The 23,348-nt window shown below is 40.1% G+C and overlaps 1 protein-coding gene across 7 annotated transcripts in view; it reads left to right on the top strand.

The window, feature by feature from the left end:
• KIAA0825 (KIAA0825 ortholog) overlaps positions 1-23,348 on the top strand; it is a 784,945-nt gene that overhangs the window by 278,354 nt on the left and 483,243 nt on the right. For all 7 annotated transcript variants that reach the window (XM_073624511.1, XM_073624512.1, XM_073624514.1 and 4 more), the window contains 2 exons: positions 4,580-4,770; positions 20,947-21,126. In XM_073624511.1, coding sequence (XP_073480612.1) covers positions 4,580-4,770; positions 20,947-21,126 — 371 coding nt within the window. The remainder of the gene's footprint in view (positions 1-4,579; positions 4,771-20,946; positions 21,127-23,348) is intronic.

Below are 23,348 nucleotides of genomic sequence, written 5' to 3'. Positions count from 1 at the left end.
ACCCAGTGGTTACCGGGGAACAGAGCGGTACACATTCAGATCTGGATGTTTCCATTGGATGTGTTGTTCTCTCAGTCTGATGGATAACAGTACAGCCGTTCCAGTCTAGAGGAGATATCTTTGGAGATCTGGGGCCCATACCATCACCTGGGAGAACCATTTCTAAGCTTGTTTGATTCAGTGTCACTGGCATTCGAATCCATCAATTCCGGTAAGAGTGTTCACACCTTCCTCACTTCAAGAGTTATTATCAGACGATTTGCATGTCAGAAGATTTCCTTACTTCCAGTTTGGATTTGATTATTTTTTTCACATATATATTGCACTGGGCTAATACTAATTTACCACTGAATCCTGTTTGTTCACATATGTGTTTTATATACATTTACAGTTTTAGCGCTGCATTTTTCACATTAGCAAAAAGGATAGCTACTCCTTTCGTTTTCGTATCTGCATTAGCTGTTTTAAATTAATGGGAAGTGTTTGTGGAGAAATTAAGGGAAGTGTTTGTGGAGAAACAAAGTTTGTAAGAAGATGGGAAATTAGTCTCCTGAATGAGCACTACATCAGCCTTTTGGGAATGGTAATGTTGCAATGCCTTGTGTAGTTTCACAGGTGAATTAAGGCCCTGCACATTATGAGAGGTAAGCCTAAGCAAGGAGAGTTTAAAGAAAGCCATTATGCACAGTTAAAATGGACAGAGTGATCCAACCAGCTCCTGCTTACCGCCAGCAGGAACCAGTCATATCAAGGGGGACGTCCAAATGTTCTAGGATAGAGCCACCATTTGGTTCAAGGGTACAGGCATCTTGGTTTTCACAGGAAAAAGAAAGGTGGAAGAAATAAACAGAAAATGAACAAGAAAAATATAAAACATATTGCAAAATATCCGAAGATAAATTAGAGTCCGTGAGGGACAAACAGGGTCTGCACTTACGCAGACGCAGTCTGAATCAAAGCACAAGAGCACCTGTGCTGTGAGTCAGAGAGGCAGCACATAAACTGGGGCACGCCTTAATCTGCCTGAAACAATACTGCGAAAAAATACATCGGAGCTTTAAGTAACATAAACGAAATTAGATAAGATAGCTCTCCCCCAGAAACGGTTTTCAAAAGAAGGGCTGATAGTAGTGGTTTAGCCATGGGAACTAGCCAGACAACATAACTAGGTTTCACAAATACCGGCATAGGTAATCTGACTGTAAAAAAAAAAATAACTCAGGAATGTGGAAAGTGTTAAGTTCTCCTGGATGAGGTGGAAAAGTCATCAAGGAAATCCCAAAGAGGCCGTAGGCCAAGGAAGAATCTTAGCAAGATCCCATCATTCGTCATAGAGGAGAAGGTAATTTCCGGATACCCGGGATCATTGATTTTTCCACAGTGGAGAGGTTGGACGTCTAGGGGGTGGCTCCGCATTTGGTGAGAAGGGATGTTGCTTGGAGGAGGAGGCCTAGATGTGCCAACAATCTTTCTTCTTCCACAAAGTTTGTGAATGTATAGGATTTCTTCTCATACGTGAAATGTAGCCAAAAAGGGAAGGCCCGCCAATACTTGGTAGCTTTCCATGAAAGGGCCTGCAGGAGAGGCCACAAGGCCCGCCGCCTCTGAATAGTGAAGGGTGAGACATTGGCAAAGATTTGCACCTTATGTCACAGTATGGCTAAATTCTCATTAGCTCTAGAAGCTTTCATCACCATTTATTTGTGGCTTAACAATTATATTGCATGTTAAGCCGTCAGGGTGAGGAGCTTGGAGAGCCCTGTGAGCCCTATTACGTTCAAGGCGGTGGTCTGGCAAATCCAGGAACAGATCTTGGAAGAAGGAGTGCACTACTGATTCTGCATCCTTCACCGACTCAGGGACCCCTCGCATGCGGAAATTGTAGCATCTAGAGCGATTCTCCAGATCCTCAGTTTTAGCAAGGGCCCCATCCAAGCACTCCTGAAGATCCTAAATGCTTTACAGGTGTTGATTTGTGCAAGCAATAGTGGTCTGCAGTTTAGTTTCAACAACTTCAATGCGAGTACCCAAGCCATGGATGTCCGCTTTAATATCTGCAGTGATCCGAGCAGCCATTCTGGTCAAACCTTGCTCCAGTATTCAGGAAATTTGGATTAGAGGGAATGAGCACCCATTTCCGCTAGTGAAAGATTCTGGGGTGGGACAGTTGGTAACTCAGGGCTAGGTACCAGTAAAGTTGGCTGAGAGTCCAGGAAATCATCCATAGTGCACTTAATTAGGGACTCCTTGGAAGCTAAAGAGTCTCTGAGGGCCAGTGGCTAAAGATCTGGGGAGGGATTCTGCAGCTGTAGGACCAGGCCTACCTCCTGGCTGTGTCGGTGGCGTGGTGGCCAGCTTGATTTCTGGCTGTGAAGCTCGGGAAGTCGACGGAGGCCAGGACCGAGTGTGGCTTTCAGAACCACTGGCCATAAGGGATGCAGGATGGTCCCCGGGTGCAGCTAGTATAGCTGGAGACGGTGATAGCCCAGTCTGATCGCTGAAACGGGCCGATTTTGGCAGCGCCAGTCTGGAGCTACTCAGTCAAATGGCCATCTTGCCAGAGCCCGCACATGCGCCCCACTGCTTATGTATTTTTAAAGAAATAAGCAAGTCTTCCATTTAGAGCCATTTTGTGAACACCACATGGGTTATTTTAGTTTACAGTCTAGAAAAATGAAAATATTAGTTATCAGTGGAATGTTGTTTTAAAACATTGGGCAAATACCATTTGAGTCTTAAGGTATTACTTCAACCGTAACCTAACAAAGCACTCGAAGGATACAAACTTGGATATAAAGATGTTTGTCATATTTTGTCTTTAGGTATTTTCTGCTTCATTCACACATTTAGACGTCTTTCACACTGAGCCGCAGGGGGCGTCGGTGGTAAAGCAGCGATATTTTTAGTGCCGCTTTGGCGTCGTTTTAGCAGTGATATTTGGCCGCTAGCGGGGGGGGTTTAAACCCCCCCGCTAGCGGCCAAAAAGGGGTTAAATCCACCCGCAAAATGCCGCCGGAGTGGCGTCTTGCCCACGGTGTCGCAGCACTGCCCCATTGATTTCAATGGGGAGCAGCGGTGGAGGAGCGGTGAGTTCACCGCTCCTTCACCGCTCCAAAGAAACTGCTGGCAGGACTTTTTCTGACACCCTGCCAACGCACCGCTCCAGTGTGAAAGCCCTCGGGCTTCCACACTGGAGTGAATGGAGCCGCTTTTTTCAGGCGCTATACAGGCGCTATTTTTAGTGCTGTAGCGCCTGAAAAACACTGGTAGTGTGAAAGGGGTCTTAGGGAGTGGGTAACTGCCACTTCTAAACTGTTAAAACAGAACATTTTTGCACTGGGAATGTGCAGTGTTTTGGCATACTTTTATGACTAAGTCTATGTTTTCCAGTGTGATGTCTAAGCATCAGACCATACATATCTCCCCAAAATAATTTGTACTTCCCATGTTTCTGTTCTTAATAAACATAAGAGCAATCAGTGTCAATACGCCACAAAAAAGTTTCACTTTATTCCTGCTCAGTTCATGTCTGTTCATCCATATAGCTTTGCATTTGGTAAGTACTGAATAGCTTGCCTGTGTGTACATTGATAGGTGTACCTGCAGGGAAACTCCATGGTCGGGTGGTGGTGGGGAATATTTTTAGGGATATCACACTGCTAAGTCACAAATAACCATATAAAATGTGTAGCTGAGCCACGGATGGTATAATATTAACATTTCAAGGACACTGCGTTGCTGTGCTGGCACTTTGGTATATGGTATATGCAGGTATACTGCTCAGTAAAGTATGGCCTACATGGTGATTACTCGGTACGGTGTGCTAATGAATCAGGGCTTTAGGTACAGTGACATTTTCTTACCTTTTTCCCATGTTGATCAATCTGACAATCATCAACTAGTCAAATATAGTAGTTCTCTATGGTTATGCACCAATTTCTGTGGTAGGAAGTTAGTCAGTGAAGAAATTTCAAAGAAAAATAGAATATAGTATCACTCTAATATTCATCATAGATTCTTTAAAAGGCATACACTAGATTGCTAAATAAAATAAATATTTCTAAAGTCCTTCTGACTAGAAAATACATAAAACCTACAGCTACTGTGCAGCTCGGGCATCTGTAGGTCAATAAAGACCCCTCACACCGATGGAAGGCCTTAAAACCAAACTGGTCCCTCTCTGTAGAGGGCTTTGGTAATCAGACTCCAGGGGTGCTATGTACACTAAAAGGTCTATTAATACATATTTTTCACACAAAACTCACAGTTTTCACCCAAGATTTATGTTTTTCTAAGTTGACCAATTGAAAAAAATGTGTGAATCCAAGGTGAAAGTTATGTGAATCTTGTGTAAAACCATTTACAAATGGACCCCTTAGCGTTTGTTTGCTTTTATATTGATTTTGGCTGATAGGTTGCATTGAACATGTTGTTTCTAATTACGCTACAATATGACATTAATTTATCATTGCTATCCTTTTCTTTTGCTAAAATGGAAGAGCATAAAAGATAACTGGATTGGATAAAAGACAAATTACAGTGCAGTTTTAACATGTCTTATTTTTTACTTTATTTTTAGGGGGAGCGATGTTCATTTTCCATTCAGATGTGGCATTATTTCTGCTGTGGACTTCGCCATGATTTATGGACTGTTGTTTCACCTGTTAGTGCCCAGAAGATCCTTTCTGAAGTCCTGGAACAGACTTTGGCTCTGCTGACATTTAGATACTGCCAGGCTCACCCTAGCTACAAGCGAGCATCACAGATAAGGTATTACATTGCTACATTGCATTAAACTGTACTACATTGCATTGAACTGTAATCAGGATAAAGAGCTTATCTAGAGTTGGTAAATAGCATTGGTGGTGCCCATGCAACAGTCAGATGTTTGAGTTCATTTTTTAAATGACATAAAATTCTACATTTTTTGGAAAAAACCCTCCAGTGAAACAGTATACTTTACATGGATTTTAGCTGTACACGAAGCATAGAAAGTATTTCCAGAAGGGGAAATCCTGTTGCAGAAGATGCCATAAATTTGGCCTTAAGGCCTGCACAGACCTCTGAGAAAAGCAGTGAGATTAGGGCTCTGAGGTTGGTATGCAAATTAACGAAATGTTGCCAGAATACCACAATTGCAATTTTCATTTATATTTTTTTTCTTCATTTAAATTTTTAAACAGATTTAGAAACTTAAAGCAATTCCATATTGAAGTGGAAGTATTTTTTTTTAAAGAAAAGCAGCATCAAATAGGAGGACATCTATATACCAAATTCACCATGTATTTATATTAATTTTGTTTATTTTTACTAATTATTTAAAACCCATGAAAAAAGGTTATATTTTCCAATCCCCCCCCACCCCCCCCATCTCTGACCTCCAAGGGCCTTAATCAAATTCCACCTCACTTGCTCACCATCCACATATAATCAATCCATAAATGTCTATTCTTTTTTTTTTTTAATTGGTTTTTATTTTTTTATTATTTTTATTTGAAAAGTTTTCAAATTACAGTATTTAGAACATAAGAAGTACAAAAGTGAAAGGGATGACAATAAGAGAATATACATTCAATTGCATATGTTGGAGATAAAATCTCAAGGCATAAATGCTTAAACATTTACCATAGCATGGTTTTACCCTCTCTGTCCTGAGTGAACAGCCTAATTGTCGCAACCGTAACTTAAATAGCCCTGGGACCAATAGGGACTGAACGAGGAAGTTGTTTCTATTTTATCAACTATTAGATATAACATGGAAATGGGTATGTGTAGAGAAGAATGTATATTGAGAATACAGTAAAGGGTGGGTATGGGGGGGATGGGGGGAAGGGGGGAGGGTGATAAACTATGGTCTGACCTTCACTTGAGCAAGGGGAGGAGTTGTATGAAGGTGGTATGTGATATCTTAACTAGGTGATTCACCTGTTAACTCTAAACCACATAGATGTCTATTCATACAGTAATTAGGGAAAACATAGCATCAAATATCACAAGGACAGTATGGTAAACCAACAATAAACGTTGTTATATCATTGAAGGGGGAAGCCTAAATTTTCAGTGCCTCCCGTAGACTAGTGTCCGCTTTTTCAGGAGCTGTGCTGAGGTGTTGGTGTACAACAATATAGATATACAGTTAAAATATGCTCCCATTTCATATTTTTAAATAAAAAAAGCACTGGGTAGTTGACATTGTAGAAATGCCTCCCAAGGATGACATCATAAGCTGTTTCTTACTAAAAGAAAACCATAAAAAAAACCCAAAAAAATAACACATTATTTTTCAGGAAATGCTCTAGAGGGGGAGATGGAGAAATTTGGGTATAAATTTGAAACATGCCTATAAAAATCCTCAAACTACATCATATTACAGAAATGCTAACTATAAATGTAAATGCTACATTCCCCAGTGTTCGTTTTTACAATCAGTATGTTCATAGATTTTTTTAGTCTAATTGAAATTGTCATGTAACTGATAGGAAAGATTTTTCTGATGGAACAAAATAGTCCTACAAGTATTCAAATTAGTGTTCTTCCTCTTTATGTTGTCTGAGACTGCATTATTACTGATGCTTTCCTCTGGTGCTATCTACAGAGCAGGTCTACATGCCTTTATATGCACTGAAAGGATAAGTGCAGTGATGCTGGTAATTTATCTCGCTATACTTTCTCTACTGTGTACAGGAAGAAAAGCATGTCTCTTACTACTAGTACTGGAACAGTACCACTTGGGCATGATAAAAACAGGGCTCAGAATTTGACATAAGTATTATGGCACAAAGAACTAGGCATGGCTAACATGGCACTGACCACTTGTCCTAACTGAAATACCACAGAGTACTTGGCATTATAGAAATGCTTGTGAGCTCTCATCTCTCCAAATAAATAGCACTGAGTAGTTGACATTGTGGAAATGCTTCCTAGCTCTCAGCATGGTAAGAATAGCATGAAGCACAAAGCATTCTGTGTTTTTACCTAAAATTATTATATAAATGTTACACCAGTCTGCAAGTAACATGTTGTGCAAGAATAAAAACTGATAATAGATGGATTATCTACAATGTATTTTTATTTCAGTTTCCTGCAGCACAGTGATACTTTTATATATATATATATATATATATATATATATATATATATATATATATATATATATATATGTGTGTGTGTGTATATATATATATATATATATATACAGTGGGGACGCAAAGTATTCAGACCCCCTTAAATTTTTCACTCTTTGTTATATTGCAGCCATTTGCTAAAATCATTTAAGTTCATTTTTTTCCCTCATTAATGTACACACAGCACCCCATATTGACAGAAAAACACAGAATTGTTGACATTTTTGCAGATTTATTTAAAAAGAAAAACTGAAATATTACATGGTAAGTACTCAGACCCTTTGCTGTGACACTCATATATTTAACTCAGGTGCTGTCCATTTCTTCTGATCATCCTTGAGATGGTTCTACACCTTCATTTGAGTCCAGCTGTGTTTGATTATACTGATTGGACTTGATTAGGAAAGCCACACACCTGTCTATATAAGACCTTACAGCTCACAGTGCATGTCAGAGCAAATGAGAATCATGAGGTGAAAGGAACTGCCTGAAGAGCTCAGACACAGAATTGTAGCAAGGCACAGATCTGGCCAAGGTTACAAAAAAATTCTGCTGCACTTAAGATTCCTAAGAGCACAGTGGCCTCCCTAATCCTTAAATGGAAGACGTTTGGGATGACCAGAACCCTTCCTAGAGCTGGCCATCCGGCCAAAATGAGCTATTGAAGGATAAGAGCCTTGGTGAGAGAGGTAAAGAAGAAGAACCCAAAGATCATTGTGGCTGAGCTCCAGAGATGCAGTTGGGAGATGGGAGAAAGTTGTAGAAAGTCAACCATCACTGCAGCCCTCCACCAGTCGGGGCTTTATGGCAGAGTGGCCCGATGGAAGCCTCTCCTCAGTGCAAGACACATGAAAGCCCGCATGGAGTTTGCTAAAAAAACACCTGAAGGACTCCAAGATGGTGAGAAATAAGATTCTTTGGTCTGTTGAGACCAAGATAGAACTTTTTGGCCTTAATTCTAAGCAGTATGTGTGGAGAAAACCAGGCACTGCTCGTCACCTGTCCAATACAGTCCCAACAGTGAAGCATGGTGGTGGCAGCATCATGCTGTGGGGATGTTTTTCAGCTGCAGGGAGGGGACGACTGGTTGCAATTGAGGGAAAGATGAATGCGGCCAAGTACAGGGATATCCTGGATGAAAACCTTCACCAGAGTGTCCAGGACCTCAGATTGGGCCAAAAGTTTACCTTCCAACAAGACAATGATCCTAAGCACACAGCTAAAATAACGAAGGGGTGGCTTCACAACAACTCCGTGACTGTTCTTGAATGGCCCAGCCAGAGCCCTGACTTAAACCAAATTGAGCATCTCTGGAGAGACCTAAAAATGGCTGTCCACCAACGTTTACCATCCAACCTGACAGAACTGGAGAGGATCTGCAAGGAGGAATGGCAGAGGATCCCCAAATCCATGTGTGAAAAACTTATTGCATCTTACCCAAAAAGACTCATGGCTGTATTAGATCAAAAGGGTGCTTCTACTAAATACTGAGCAAAGGGTCTGAATACTTAGGACCATGTGATATTTCAGTTTTTCTTTTTTAATAAATCTGCAAAAATGTCAACAATTCTGTGTTTTTCTGTCAATATGGGGTGCTGTGTGTACATTAATGAGGAAAAAAATGAACCTAAATTATTTCAGCAAATGGCTGCAATATAACAAAGAGGGTAAAATTTAAGGGGGTCTGAATACTTTCCGTCCCCACTGTATATATAATATAAGGGGTGCAAAGTAGAGGAAATATGCAGGGCACAAAATTCATGTGACAGTTTTAACATGTGCATAATAGCTCAGGGAACATAAAACATAATAGTTACAGCACAGCAAACAATGGTGGAATGGTTGATATGAAAGTCTTATGGTTAGTGGAGAGGAGATTTCCCTTAAAAAGTGACCCCCCCCCCCCATTTAGAATATCTGGAAATGTAATTGTAAGTTGGGCTTTGGGGGAGGCATTTAATTTCAATTGATATTTGCTTTTGAAATCTTTAGCCTGTTTAGTTTAGCCTGTCCATTGTTGCTATATGTTTGCTATAAAAAAAAAAATACAGCGCTTGTAGTTGGTGATGCTATTATGACATTCCTGTGATAAAAACAGTAATAAAAACACACAGTCTTTTGTAAAGTGCTCAGGTGCTCCAAATGAGTTTAGAAGTGCTGAAGTGCTTCATGTAAACATGCTGTGCTGTGTGCCACACTCCCCTCTTGTATCCCCACTCACCAGATACAATGAACTCTCAGCTTTGCAGTCTGAGGGTCAAACACGCTTAGATCTGGTGTTGGTAAGTTAAGGACTCTGGGACTCCTTAGTAAGATTTCCAAACATAAAGGGTCTTGGGAGTAACTTGCAATATCCACCAGGCTCGATAAAAACAAATAGAGCCTCATAGTGAAGTACTGCATAAAATTTAATTTATTACGCAATCATAAGTGCCACTTACAAGATTGCTAGTAGAACAAGCATGGGACAGAGAGTGAACTCATCTGGGTTTGCCGTGGCTCGGTGTGTGTTCCACGGAGGACGGAAATGGTGTCAATAGTTAGGAAACGAGAAATATGTCAACACGTTTTGCCCCTCCTCCAGGGCATCATTAAGGACATGATTTGCACTAGCAATCTTGTAAGTTGCACTTATGATTGCGTAATAAGTTAACTTTTATGCAGTACTTCACTATGAGCCTCTATTTGTTTTTATTTTTGTTTTTATTGAGCCTGGTGGATATTCCAGTTACTCCCAAGACCCTTCATGTTTGGAGATCTTACTGAGGAGTCCCAGAGTCCTTATCTTACCAACACCAGATCTAAGCGTGTTTGACCCGTAGACTGCAAAGCTGAGGGTCCATTGTATCTGGTGAGTGGGGATAGAAGAAGGGAGTACAGCACAGCATGCTAATATGAAGCACTTCTAAACTCATTTGGAGCACCTGAGCACATTACAAGAGACTGTGTGTTTTTTTGTTTACTGTTTTTATCACAGGAATGTCATAATAGTATCACCAACTGCAAGCGCTGTATTTTTTTTTTATTGACATTTGAGGTTTAGTACCTAGTGAACAGCAGCTGCAGGTCCTTTCTATATATATACGGTTTTTCACATTCACGATTTGTTACATAGCGCGAGTATTGTTTTGTTTTATATGTTTGCTATACTTGCAGTGTGAGTGATGAGGGCAAAAATCTATCCTATGGGAAAAGAGAATTGCACACTTGTTAGCACTAGGTGACACTGTTGCTTTAATTCATATAATCTTTAAGAAGGATTTCTGTCACTTATACCCTGCTTTAGTGAGGATTTAGCCAGGGCATTTTATAAGCAATACTGCAGATGAGCAGTTCTTCAACAGATCTCTATCCTTTACACTCTGAATAAATACATAGAATTTCACTTGGGATTAATGTACATTGGATGTTCAGGGACAGAGAAGGGGATTAAATGTGCTGTTTTAATAGGATAGGAAACCTATATGATTATTATTCTTTATCCAATATAATTAATTTAAGAGCATGAATAATTTTGCAAGGCTTTGTTGACAGTTTAACCGTTTGCACTAAATTACCATTCTTGTCCTTGTCCTATATGTATACTGGATGATATATTTGGCCTGGCATCAGTGATCATCAGTACTGTAACTGCATTCTGTGGAAAGAGATTTCATGGCTGGACTGAGTTTTTTGCCTTTTTCACCACACAGATAGGTCATATCTTCTGATGTAGGTGGCATTCTTAATTAAAATTAAATTATGAGAAAAATAAAAATGTACTTTAGTGTTGTGGTCTGCCGCCTGCGTTAACACAGCAGTGTATATTTTTCTGATTCCCCCCATTAAATTTACATATAGTTGTATTTCCTGTTGATCCTGCCAGTAGATTATGTTATTTTCTACTACCTTTAACAAGATAACAATGTTGTGCTGGAAAATCTTGCAGCAACATTGTTACCTCGGTCAGGGTAGGCTTATATGGATTTTAAGTAAGTGACAAGCTACATGGATGATACTTTGTTATATTTTAGGGACACATCTTCCTCTCTACAATTAGCCCTATGGATAATTGGCTGTAGTGTTTACATGCAATTACCCAACATGTAGCTTTGCTGGACACCGAAGTCTAAACACTCAAGCAAATGGGGAAGTGCCGCAAATGCCCCACAACCGCGTGCACATGGTTGCTGCACATTTGTCTAATTTATAACTCTTATAACTATAATAATAATAATTTATATACGTGAAAAAGGAAACCTATAGATACTATTCATAGCAGTCCACATGTGAAATGCTAAATTTATTTTTGTTGACCTGATCTTAAAAACGTCACCCAGAATGGAATGTGATTCAAGGGGTTCATGCTTCCTGCTTTTATGAATCAACTCTAATGTAGCAGACTTGCTTGCAATAATAGTAATTTATAAGTATTAATGAAAGTGAGACATAACTAAACAACACAAGGCCCTGATCAAGGGTCTCTTCAAATCTTGCAAAAACCTTTGTCCCATTTAACCCTTAGGTGCTAGTTTTTAATAGAACTGGGTAAATATTCACCTTTGTTTTACATCCTTATATTAGTGACTCAGAAGGTACAATAATGGAAAAACTAACATAATTCAGTGAATTGTTTTATGTACAGAATTAAATATACTCTTGTAGCTGGTAAATAAAGAAAAGTAACAGTTATCATTAGATCCTCCTTTTCCCAAAACTATCAATGTAGTTATTTGTGAAACATTATTGCAGGACAGGTTTTATAAAATTGTAAGCTCTTTGGTTTTTTTTTTCTGATTTACTGAAATTTTCACAACACTGTTTCCTTGGTACGTTCATGTGCACTTGTGAAAGCATTCTTTATTAACCACTTGACCACTAGGCACTTAAACCCCCTTCCTAACCAGACCAATTTTCAGCTTTTGGTGCTCTCACATTTTGAATGACAATTACTCAGTCATGAAATTTTGTCCTTTTTTCACACAAATAGAGCTTTCTTTTGGTGGTATTTAATCACCGCTGGGTTCTTTATTTTTTGCGCTATAAAAGAAAAAAGACCGAAAAATCTGTAAAAAAATGCATTTTTCTTAGTTTCTGTTATAAAATTTTGCAAATTAGTAATTTTTCTTCATATATTTTGGCCAAAATTTATACCGCTACATATCTTTGGTAAAAATAACCCAAATCGGTGGATATTATTTGGTCTTTGCGAAAGTTATAGAGTCCAAAAGCTATGGTGCCAATATCTGAAAATTAATCACACCTGAAGTACTGACGGCCTATCTAATTTCTTGAGACCCTAACATGCCAGAAAAGTACAAATACCCCCCAAATGACCCCTTTTTGGAAAGAAGACATTCCAAGGTATTTTGAAAGATGCAAGTTTTTTGAAGTTGTCATTTTTTCCCACAATTCTTTGCAAAATCAAGTTTTTTTTTTTTACTTTTTTTTTTCACAAAATTGTCATATTAGAAGGTTATTTCTCACACACCGCATATGCATACCACAAATTACACCCCAAAACACATTCTGCTATTACTCCAGAGTACGGCGATACCAGATGTGTGAGACTTTTACACAGCGTGGCCACATACAGAGGCCCAACATGCAGGGGAGCACCTTCAGGCGTTCTGGAGCACCCAGGCCAATTCTGACATTTCTCTCCTACATGTAAAAATCATTTATTAGCTAGAAAATTACATAGAACCCCAAAATATTATATATGTTTTTTTAGCAAAGACCCTAGAGAATACAATGGCAGTCATTGCCACTTTTTATCTCACACGGTATTTTCGCAGCAATTTTTTGAACGCGTTTTTTTGAAAAAAAAACGGTTTTGTGCTTTAAAAAAAAACAAAACAGCAAAGTTAGCCCAATGTTTTTGCATAATATGAAAGATGAAGTTATGCCGAGTAAATAGATACCCAACATGTCACCTTTCAAAATTGCACGCGCTTGTGGAATGGCTACTCAAAAATCCCCATAGGCGACGCTTTAAAATTTTTTACTGGTTACATGTTTTGAGTTACAGAGGAAGTCTATGGCCAAAATGATTGCTCTCCCTCTACCGATCGCACCGATACCTCGCATGTGTGGTTTGAACACCGTTTTCATATGTGGGCGGGACTTACGTATGCGTTCGCTTCTGCATGCGAGCACACAGGGACAGGGGCGCTTTAAACATTTTTTTTTTTTTTTTTTATAGTTCATTTTACTTTATTTATTTTAGTTTGATGCTTTTTTCAAAAAAATATTTTTTTGACCTCTTTTATTCCTATTACAAGGAATGTAAACATCCCTTGTAATAGGAATATGGCATGACAGGTCCTCTTTACAGTGAGATATGGGGTCAATAAGACCTCACATCTCACCTCTAGGCTGGGAAGCCTGAAATTAAAAAAAAAAAAAGGATCCTGGCTTCGATCGTAGCGGTGAGTCGGTAGAAGCACCGGAGGGTGGCGGGAGGGGGGGACATCCCCTCTCGCCTCCCGTAAGAACGATCAAGCAGTGGAACAGCCGCTATGATCATTCTTATGGTGTAGGGAATCGCCAGCTAAAAAAGCTGATATCTGAATGATGCCTGTAGCTGCAGGCATCATTCAGATATCCCCACACAAAGTCAAGAACGTCGTATGACATCCGGCGGGCAGGAAGTGGTTAAAACGCATTTTTTTTTTTAACACAAAGTTGTTCATTTATACATTATTTCTAACACATAACATGTACATACCAAAAATGACACCCCGAAATAGATTCTCCTACTCCTCTTGAGTACGGCGATACCACATGTGTGAGACTTTCACAGCCTGGCCACATACAGGGGCCGAGTACAGCCGAGTATGGCTGAGCATGGCAGAGTATGGCTGAGCATGACAGGGTATGGCCGAGCATGACAGGGTATGGCCGAGCATGGCAGGGTATTTCAGAGTATGGCGGGGTATTTCAGAGTATGGCAGGGCATGGCTGGTTATTTCAGAGTATGGCGGGTTATTTCAGAGTATGGCAGGTTATTTCAGAGTATGGCGGGTTATTTCAGAGTATGGCGGGTTATTTCAGAGTGTGGCGGGTTATTTCAGAGTGTGGCGGGTTATTTCAGAGTATGGCGGGTTATTTCAGAGTATGGCAGGGTATTTCAGAGTATAGCGGGGTATGGCTGAGTATGGCGGGGTATCGCCGAGTATGGCTGAGTATGGCAGGGTATCGCCGAGTATGACTGGGTATGGCTGGGTATCACAGAGTATAACTGGGTATGGTGGGGTATTGCAGAGTATTGCACAGTGGTGTGGGGTATTGTGGGGTATTGCAGAGTATTGTGGGGTATTGCAGAGTATTGTGGGGTATTGCAGAGTATTGCGGGGTATTACAGGGTATTGCAGAGTATTGCACAGTGTTGTGGGGTATTTCAGAGTATTGCACAGTGTTGTGGGGTATTGCCGAGTATTGCGGGGGTATTGCCGAGTATTGCGGGGGTATTGCCGAGTATTGCGGGGGTATTGCCGAGTATTGCGGGGGTATTGCAGAGTAGTGCAGGGCATTGCAGAGTATTGCACATTATTCTGGGGCATTGCAGAGTATTGCAGGGCATTGCAGAGCGTTAGGGATGGCTGAGCATGGATGGAAGGATGGCTGGATGTCACTGTGCAGTGCTGTGGGCACTACACAACCAGCCCACAGTGCTGCAGCCATCCATCCATCCCCCTCTCCGCTCACAGTGTACCGATCGGTACACAGGAGGGGAGGAGAGGAACCAGTGGTTTGTTTACATGTGATAGCTCCGTCATTTGATGGAGCGATCACATGGTAAACGGCCGCGATCAGCGGCCATTTACTGGGAGCTGTTATGCGCCGGGTCCTCTGGACGGATATGTCCAGGTGTGCGCCCCAGGGGGTGTGCGAGAGGGGAACTCTGGGAAGACGTCATATGACGTGATCCCAGAGTTAAGCAACCGCCCTGCAGCCGTCGTTCTGGGCCGGTTGTAAAGTGGTTAAAAGGTACCTGTGCCCACATTATGGATATTAATGTTTTTACTAATTCCTAAAGTAATTGTAAAGGTAAAATAAAAACAAACAAACATGTTATACTTGCTCCATGCAATGATTTTGCACAGAGCAGCTCTGATCCTCCTCTTCTTGGGTCCCCCGCTGGCGCTCCTGGCTCCTCCCCCCTGCTGAGTTGCCCAAGCTGCTTGCTATAGAGGAACTCATGCAGGCTCACTCCTGAGCAGCGTTTTGTGTGTCCATTGACAGAGTGTGGCTTGGCCCCATCTCTTGCTCCTTCCTCACTGGCCAATGGCTCCCGCTGCTGCGTCAACCATTGCATAAAGAGAGAGAGCAGAAATGCTGCTCTTGTGCATAGTTATGGATCGACATCAGGCTTAGATAAGTATAAGGTGGGGCATAGGATGCATTAAGGTATAAAACCTTCTGCTTTAGATTCACCTGGCTGCGGTGCATTAATCTTTGTTGTGTTAAGGTAGTCCATTCAGTTGAATGGGCAGGCTAAAGCACCAATACACTCCCAAAAAATGTGTATATGCTATTTTTAGAAATGTTGCACCCCACAATGCAGGGTAGTGCACACTCAGGAGCATTGGCAAGGTGCATTGGGTACCATTCAGAAGTAAATACAGTGTTTCACATAATACACGTTATGGTTTTGCATCAGTATGAATCCAGCATAAAAGAGCTTTTAAACAAACCATCACTGACCTCTCTAGCTTCATATACTGAGATGTAATGCATCCTCAAATTTTTCAATAACTATACAGTTCTTTAACTAGTGTAGGACTTCCCTGCTGATGCAATACCCCCCTTATTCCCCAGCAATTCTCAGCTCTGCTTAATCAAAGCTGGAGTTGCTGCTGCCAAAAAGAAAGCTGTCTGACTCTGGTTATCAACAACACCCTTTAGACAGGAAATATAAAGATATAGAGTAACAGATTGTACAACCAGGGTGCCCATATATGGATCAAAATTCAGGGAGGTCCCTGCTGAACTCGACACATTGGGGGTTATTTATGAAAGGGAAATCCACTTTGCACTACAAGTGCTAAGTGCACTTGAATTTGCACTGGAAGTGCAGTCGCTGTAGATCCGAGGGAGACATGCAAGGTAAATAAAAAACAGCATTTTAGCTTGCACATGATTGGATGATAAAATCAGCAGAGCTTCCACTCATTTCAGATCTTCCCCTCAGATCTACAGCAACTGCACTTCCAAGTGCACTTTCAGTGCAATTTCAAGCGTACTTTGCACTTGTAGTTTGCACTTCTAGTGCAAAGTGGATTTGCCTTTCGTAAATAACCCCCATTGTGTTCCATGTATGGCTAGCTTAAGGGCTTATGTACACAGGTATCCATATATATCATAGAATGTAGAAGATGCAGCTTGATGTTTTCTGCATTAACACTGATTGTTCTGTGCAGTGTGTTGTAGCAATGAACTGTACATTCCCTGTGCTTGAGACACTCTATGTATAATAGAAATTATTCAACACTGTTTTGCACATATCAGAATACATCCAAACTGAAACAATTTACAAAATTAAATTTTTATTTTTTTATTATGGATGTAATGTCTATGTGGATATCCCCTGGTTATGAACAAAAGAGAGAAGTGGAAAAACTACTGAAATAAATAAGAAATAAACAACTGAACCAAGTTATTTTTATGCATACCTTTAGCCTATCAGTCTCTATCCAAAATACAGGTGATTTTAGGTAGTGGCCTTCTTTTGATTCATCTGCAGTCTTTAGCACCACAATGTACTGATCTCTCGAGCTGGTGCACATTGATGATGAGTATTACAGTAATGCTCTAAAATAATTTGCTGCATCTTAAGTTAACCCTTTCTGTATTAGGAAATGGAATTATGCCATTCAAACAGAAAATGATGCCATATATCTCTATAGTGTAGGCGGCTTAATATTTATGTCTGCATATTGTATATTTCCTCTATTTATGTTCAGTATGTAAAATAGAATGAAGTTGTCATGCTTCATCATTTAGTAATGGGCTGTTTACATTTCCTGCCGAGAAGTGAATAAAACGTTCTTCATAAATCAAGCATTGATGTGTTACAAATTCTTGCTGACATTTTGATGTACAGTACATAATAACGTATTGGGATTGCCGAGCAGTTTATTTATACATACGCTAAACAACAGCACACTCCATTAGACAACTCTAATTATTCATTGATTTGTGTTATGTATTCAAGCTACTGCTTAATTGAAAACTTTCTTTAAGTAAATATCTTCTTTACAAATTAAGTGTTCATTTGTAAAAACCATAGCAATGAGAAACTTCATATTTTCAGATTCAAGTGCCTAGTTCTTTAAAAACTTCCTACAAATGTTCGGGAAGGAAGCTGAAATGTAGCTTAGTGGATAGCACTTTTGCCTTGCAGTACTGGGGTCCTCTGAATCTTATCTAGGATGTACTCAAAATGGAGTTGGCATGTCCTCCCTGTGCCTGCGTGGGTTTCCTCTGAATGCTCCAGTTTCCTCCCACACCCCAAAGAAATGCTAGCATGTTGATTGGTTCCTGTCAAAAATTACCCTAGTATATGTGTGTATGCATTGAAGGTAGGAACCTTAGATTAGAAGCTCCTTGAGGGCATAGACCGTTGTGAATGTAGGGAGCTAAGATAAGGTAAGTATTAGCTTCTGATGGGCCTGCAATTAAAGTGAGCCTGTTGGTTTGCCCTGCATAGATGGGTAGGAGAATTTCTTTTTAGTGTTTCAGTTATACCTTGTCATTTCCCTTTAAATGATCACAGGGAAGAAGGGGAAATCATCCCAGTAAGGAAACTAAGGCTTTATTCCTTCCAATCGATATTCAAAAACAGTTTTTCTGTAGTTGGTTCACCTATGTGTTCATTAAGAAATCAGTGAATATATTGTTAAACAATCCTAGTATATTTGCCTAAAATCTACCTTTACATAAGTGTACCATCCTCTGCATACAAGAAAACATGCTAAAACTGATTAGGCCAGTCTGGCTGTAGCAATACATAGTAATTGTCAACTACTTGTATTATAGTGACACTGATGACCAGAGCGGATATTGTGCAGTAGTTACAGAAAGGTAAAATATAAAGGGGACCTCGACAATGGGGTAATGCAATCTGTAATCCAACTACCAAGCTAGAGGTATAAAAGGAATCTACTGTATATTGCTGCAGATAGTGGAGAGTGTTTTCACACTATGACTGTATATGGTGGTGGAGAGGTTTGTGGACACAGGTGCTATGAACAGTATTTCCAATATTTTGGCAGTTAGAACCGCTCACGCGTATGACATTTTCTTTTCATTCCCCACCTCAGAGGAAAGCTTTATTAAATACGTATAGTGGTACATTGAAAAAGCAGAGTTCTCATAGGATCATGCCATTGGTGGAATTTTAACAGTTTTGATATGGTACAGAATTAGACACGAAAATGTCAGAACTTGTTTCCGATAACCTTGGATCTATGGGCATGCCCACAGTAGATCAAAGAAGGTGCCAGTGACCACCTGACATTTGGCACAGAGTGAGCTATGAGTAGGTTTAGGAATGCAGATATGAATTGAAGTGAGAGTGCAGAACGTACAGCTATGTAAGTTTGCAAGGATCCCTCAGTGAAAACCATTGGTGAAACAGTGCTTCCTATTAATCATCATCTAGTAGGGGCCTATGTCATCCTCCTATGAGGCTTTTTTAGAAAAACACACCACTCTTGACTGTGAGTCTATCAGATGGTATAGCATGGAGATAACCTTAATGTCTTGCTGGTCAGCCAGGATTCTGTAAATATTATTTAGCAGCATGCCTTCAGTTGAATGTATTGAAAGTACATATGGTGTGGGAGATTTTAAATTGGTCACAATATTCAGTCTTACCACATGCAAGAATCTGACCTTGATATGTATTCCCAAATCTGTACCAAATCTTTGAATGGGGAACAGATGTAAACTCAGGTAATACATTGTTATTCTTTAGTGGAGTTTGGGCATTGATTGTTAGGATGCAACGTTTAGAGAGCATGGTGTCACATACTTTAAAACTTGCATCTGTAATTTGTCAGAAGTGGGTTTAGGAACTGCATCCCTGTACCAATGGGATATTAAGAGGAAAGGATCAGGAAACAGGGTTGGTTGTATTGTCTTAGATAACTGGAGAAATCTGTCAGATTCTATAGTCGTTTAGTTAGTTATATGTGAAAGCTGTGAAGCTACATAACACAGGTTTAGGTCTGGTAATGTCAACTGATCAAACTTTAGAGGTCTTTTCAGTGTAGACCAGGTCTATGTATGTTGTTTTTTTGCCCCACACAAAGGATATTAATAGAGACACCATAATGTTAAAATACCTAAGAAGTATATATTGGAGAGTGCCAAAACATATAAAGAATTTTTGATGACAGCATCATTTTAATCAAGATCACTCTTCCCAGGACCCCTGGTTTGGACCATATTTGAATCTTAGTTTTCAATGTAATTTTGAGTGTCTCAATATTTAATTGTAGATATTCTACAGGGTCTTCAGATAAAAATACCCAGGCATTTAACAACGTTTGTTCTGACAAGTGGCAATGCCTCACAATCACAGCCAGGAGGTAAAAACATCTAATTGTAAAATGTGGGATTCCAATTAATAGTAGACCAGAATAATCAGCAAACTGGTCCATAGTCTCCAAAGCCACCTGACGTGAAGGTCCCTGGTCTGCCAGATATTGTAGCATGTCATCTGCATACAGGCTCACTGTATCTACAGCTGACCCACATTTCGGGACTTGCATACCTGGGTGTGTGCGTAGTACAGTAGCAATGGTTTAACTAGTATTGCATATAATAAAGCGCAAAGCAGGCATCCCTGACAAGTTCATCTGGACAATGATAAAGAATCTGAGGTTCAGCCATTAATGCTGACATGGGTACTGGTTTACAATATAAAATATCAGGCAAAAAAATAGGGCCATACCTGAATTTATGCGGAACCTGACAAACTTTCACTTTAACTATGGAGTCAATAGCTTTTGCCGCATCTAAGCTGACCACAACTCTGATGCCCAGCTTGTCATAGGCAGCTTGAAGGTTAGCATAAAAATTGATTAAGAAGGTAAACATATGATTTTTAAATGCTTACTTTAAATTGAAGCTAAGAAAAACAGCTAAATAAGCCACTAAACTACATGCATTTTTCTCCACATATTTTGAATCATGTTTAGCCTTGTGCTTCACTCGCCCTTTGCCACACTGCATAAACAAGGCTGTACACTGCTATTTTCTTTCTTAGTTTTCAGCTTTATCTGCCACCTGTCTGCTCAATAGAGCTCAGTTAAGGGTCTATTTACTAAAGCTATAGAGTGCAAAACCAGGCTCACTTCTACATAGAAACCAGTCCGCGTCCAGGTTTATTTCCAAAGCTTAATTGCATAAGCTGAAATTAGATGCTGATTGGTTTCTATGCAGAAGTGAGCCTGATTTTTCACTCTCCAGCTTTAGTAAATAAACCCCTTAGAGTCAGATATGGGTTCACTTTGCAATAAACAAGAAAGTGAAGCTGAAACACTGATGGCACTGGTCTATACAATGTTACAAAGGTATGCATTTATTGCACCACTGGCAGAACAGAATTACAAATATTTTGGCAGATACAGTTTATTTGCATTTCAATTGTATTTCTAGCTGCCTGGAATCCTATATTACCATCAGAACACAGCAGTCACATAAGGCATTGCAGGCTAGGGGGTAAAAATGCAATATCAAACACAACAATTTTTGAGGTGTAGTTTATGCACCCCTTTTATTGAAAATATGAAAACAACACTTGTTACCTTTACATTTTATCTTATTACAGGATTGATGTCTTGGCCATTCTTTCTTGTGTGGAAAACGTGATGTGGTCAGTATGTAGCACAGTTCCAGAACTCAAGCCAACACAAAGTTACAGAGATGTGGTTTTTAAGATACACAGTTACTGTGACCGCCTGCTTATGGTTCTGACAATCTCTACAGCACCCTTGGAAATCCTGTCACAGTAAGTACTGTAATTAAAATGTACAAAAGAAACTCTTTGACATGGCCAAAGCGTTCAATGGCATTGCATTACCCTATCTCTGGGAGATACCGAATCTCTTTGGTCTCGGGAACCGATTTATAGGATGGATCAAAATATTATACTCTGCCCCCAAAGCTACTATGTTAACTAATGGTTCCCAAACCGTACCGTTTTCGCTTCACCTCAGGGGATGTTGGTTCCTGGTTGAGAGAGGCTTAACAGCAGTGTCCAGTGTGTGGAAGCTCCACGCTAACCACCCTGGAACCCGGAAGCGGAAGTGATGTCAGCGGTGCACAGGAAGTGTCCAGACACAGATACGAGATAGTATAGGCTACGCGCTCGGGGCTCACAGCTCCTTCTACTGGCCTGTTTGCTCTCAGGAGGAGAGCGACTTAAATGGAAGTACAGGACATCTGACTGATGGGATGTGGGCGGGACGTCTGCGGCTGTGGAACCACAACAGTTAGCGGACCCGCATTGTGAAAACAAGGATGTAAAAAATAATCAAATAAAGGTTGGTAGTGGGAACAATTATGTTCAGAGTCAATAGTTTCATGTGCTTAAGAAAAAATGTTTTATTTAAAAAGGATCATTGATTTAATAAGCGACTATTATATAAAAAGAAAACTTTAATAAAAGATTGGTAAAAAAAGGAAAGTGTCACAAATGGGATTAAAAAATGCATAAGGATGCATTGTTGGTGGACAATGGAGCACATTATGGGATAAAAAAGTAGAGGGGGATGGGGAAAAGTTTTTTATCCCCCAAGTTATGCCATATCCCAGGGTAACAGAAAATGAACCCAGTGGGAAATGTCTAAAAAGAGGGGACTGGAGAAGGATTGATAGTCAAGGGTAAAAATATTGGTAAAAAAAAATACATATATATATTAGTCAAGGATATATTGATAAAAAATATGTAAAATATATATATAGCGTGGGTCAAGCTACAATAAGGAATGTGTCTCTATTTCTTCATTGAGTCCCCCCGGCGAAAGAGTGTTCAAGGAATATATCCAGTACGTTTCTTGCTGACATAGACGTTTAAAACGTTCTGCAGTTGGAAGGTCTCTGGGAATGGCCTCTATGACCCAGACTTGGAGGCCTTTGGTGGATTTTTGGTGTTCTTTCAGGAAATGGAGAGGGACACTATGTTTGTCACTGCCCTTTTCTATGAAGAGCCTGTGTTCGCCAAAACGTTGGCGTAAGGTGCGTATAGTCCTGCCCACATAAAACAGGCCACATGGGCAGGTCAGGCAGTATACCACTTATTCACTAGAGCAATTGTGGAATTCTTTTATTGTATATGTTTTTCCTTTGATGGTGAAGTCTTTTTGCCCGTGGTTCACGAATTTACAGGTGAGGCATAATTTTTTCCAGCATTGATACATTCCCACTAGTGGAATGAGGGGAATATATGAGATTGAGGTAGATGGGGCATTTTTGATTTTACTAGGTGCTATTTTACTCTTTATGTTTTTTGCTTTGCGGTAGGATACCTTGAGTTGTTGGGTGAGAGAGGGGCCCAGGAATGGGTCTCTGAGCAGGATGCACCAATGTTTGGCTATGATGTTCTCCATTCTTTTATGACAGCCATGGAACTGAGTTGTAAATCGTGTTGGTTGTAAATCATCTGCAGTTTTTGCCTCTGGTTGAAGTTTTGTTGTTTGTTGGATGAAGGCTTTTTTAACCAGATTTAGTGGGTACCCTTTGTCCTGGAATTTTTCTGAAAGGAGTATGCCTTGTGTATGGTAGTCTTCGTCTTTGGTGCAGTTTTGCCGAATTCTATGGAATTGACTTTTAGGTATATTTTGGATCCACCTTGGGTGGTGACAGCTCTGGTAGTGGATGTAGGAATTTCCAGCAGTTGGTTTGACAAAGTTTGTGGCATGTATTTGGGATTCACTGTGGAAAAGTTCTAAGTCCAGGAAGGCTAATTTGTTGGAGTTTTGGACATGAGTGAAAGATAGCCCTAGGGAATTGTGGTTGCATTGCTCAACAAAGGGCTCCACACTCTCTTTTGGACCATCCCAGATTATTACGATATCATCGATGTACATCTGTAGTAGATGATATGAGCAGCAAAGGGATTGTTATATAGGACATACTGTAGTTCCCAATAGCCCATAGTCAAATTGGCATAGCTTGGAGCGAAATTGGCACCCATGGCTGTATCTTGGGATTGTAAATAAAATGTATGAT

Source organism: Aquarana catesbeiana, linkage group LG01 (genome assembly GCF_042186555.1).
Source record: "Aquarana catesbeiana isolate 2022-GZ linkage group LG01, ASM4218655v1, whole genome shotgun sequence".
Classification (NCBI taxonomy): domain Eukaryota; kingdom Metazoa; phylum Chordata; class Amphibia; order Anura; family Ranidae; genus Aquarana; species Aquarana catesbeiana.
This window is presented reverse-complemented; position numbering and strand designations above follow the sequence as displayed.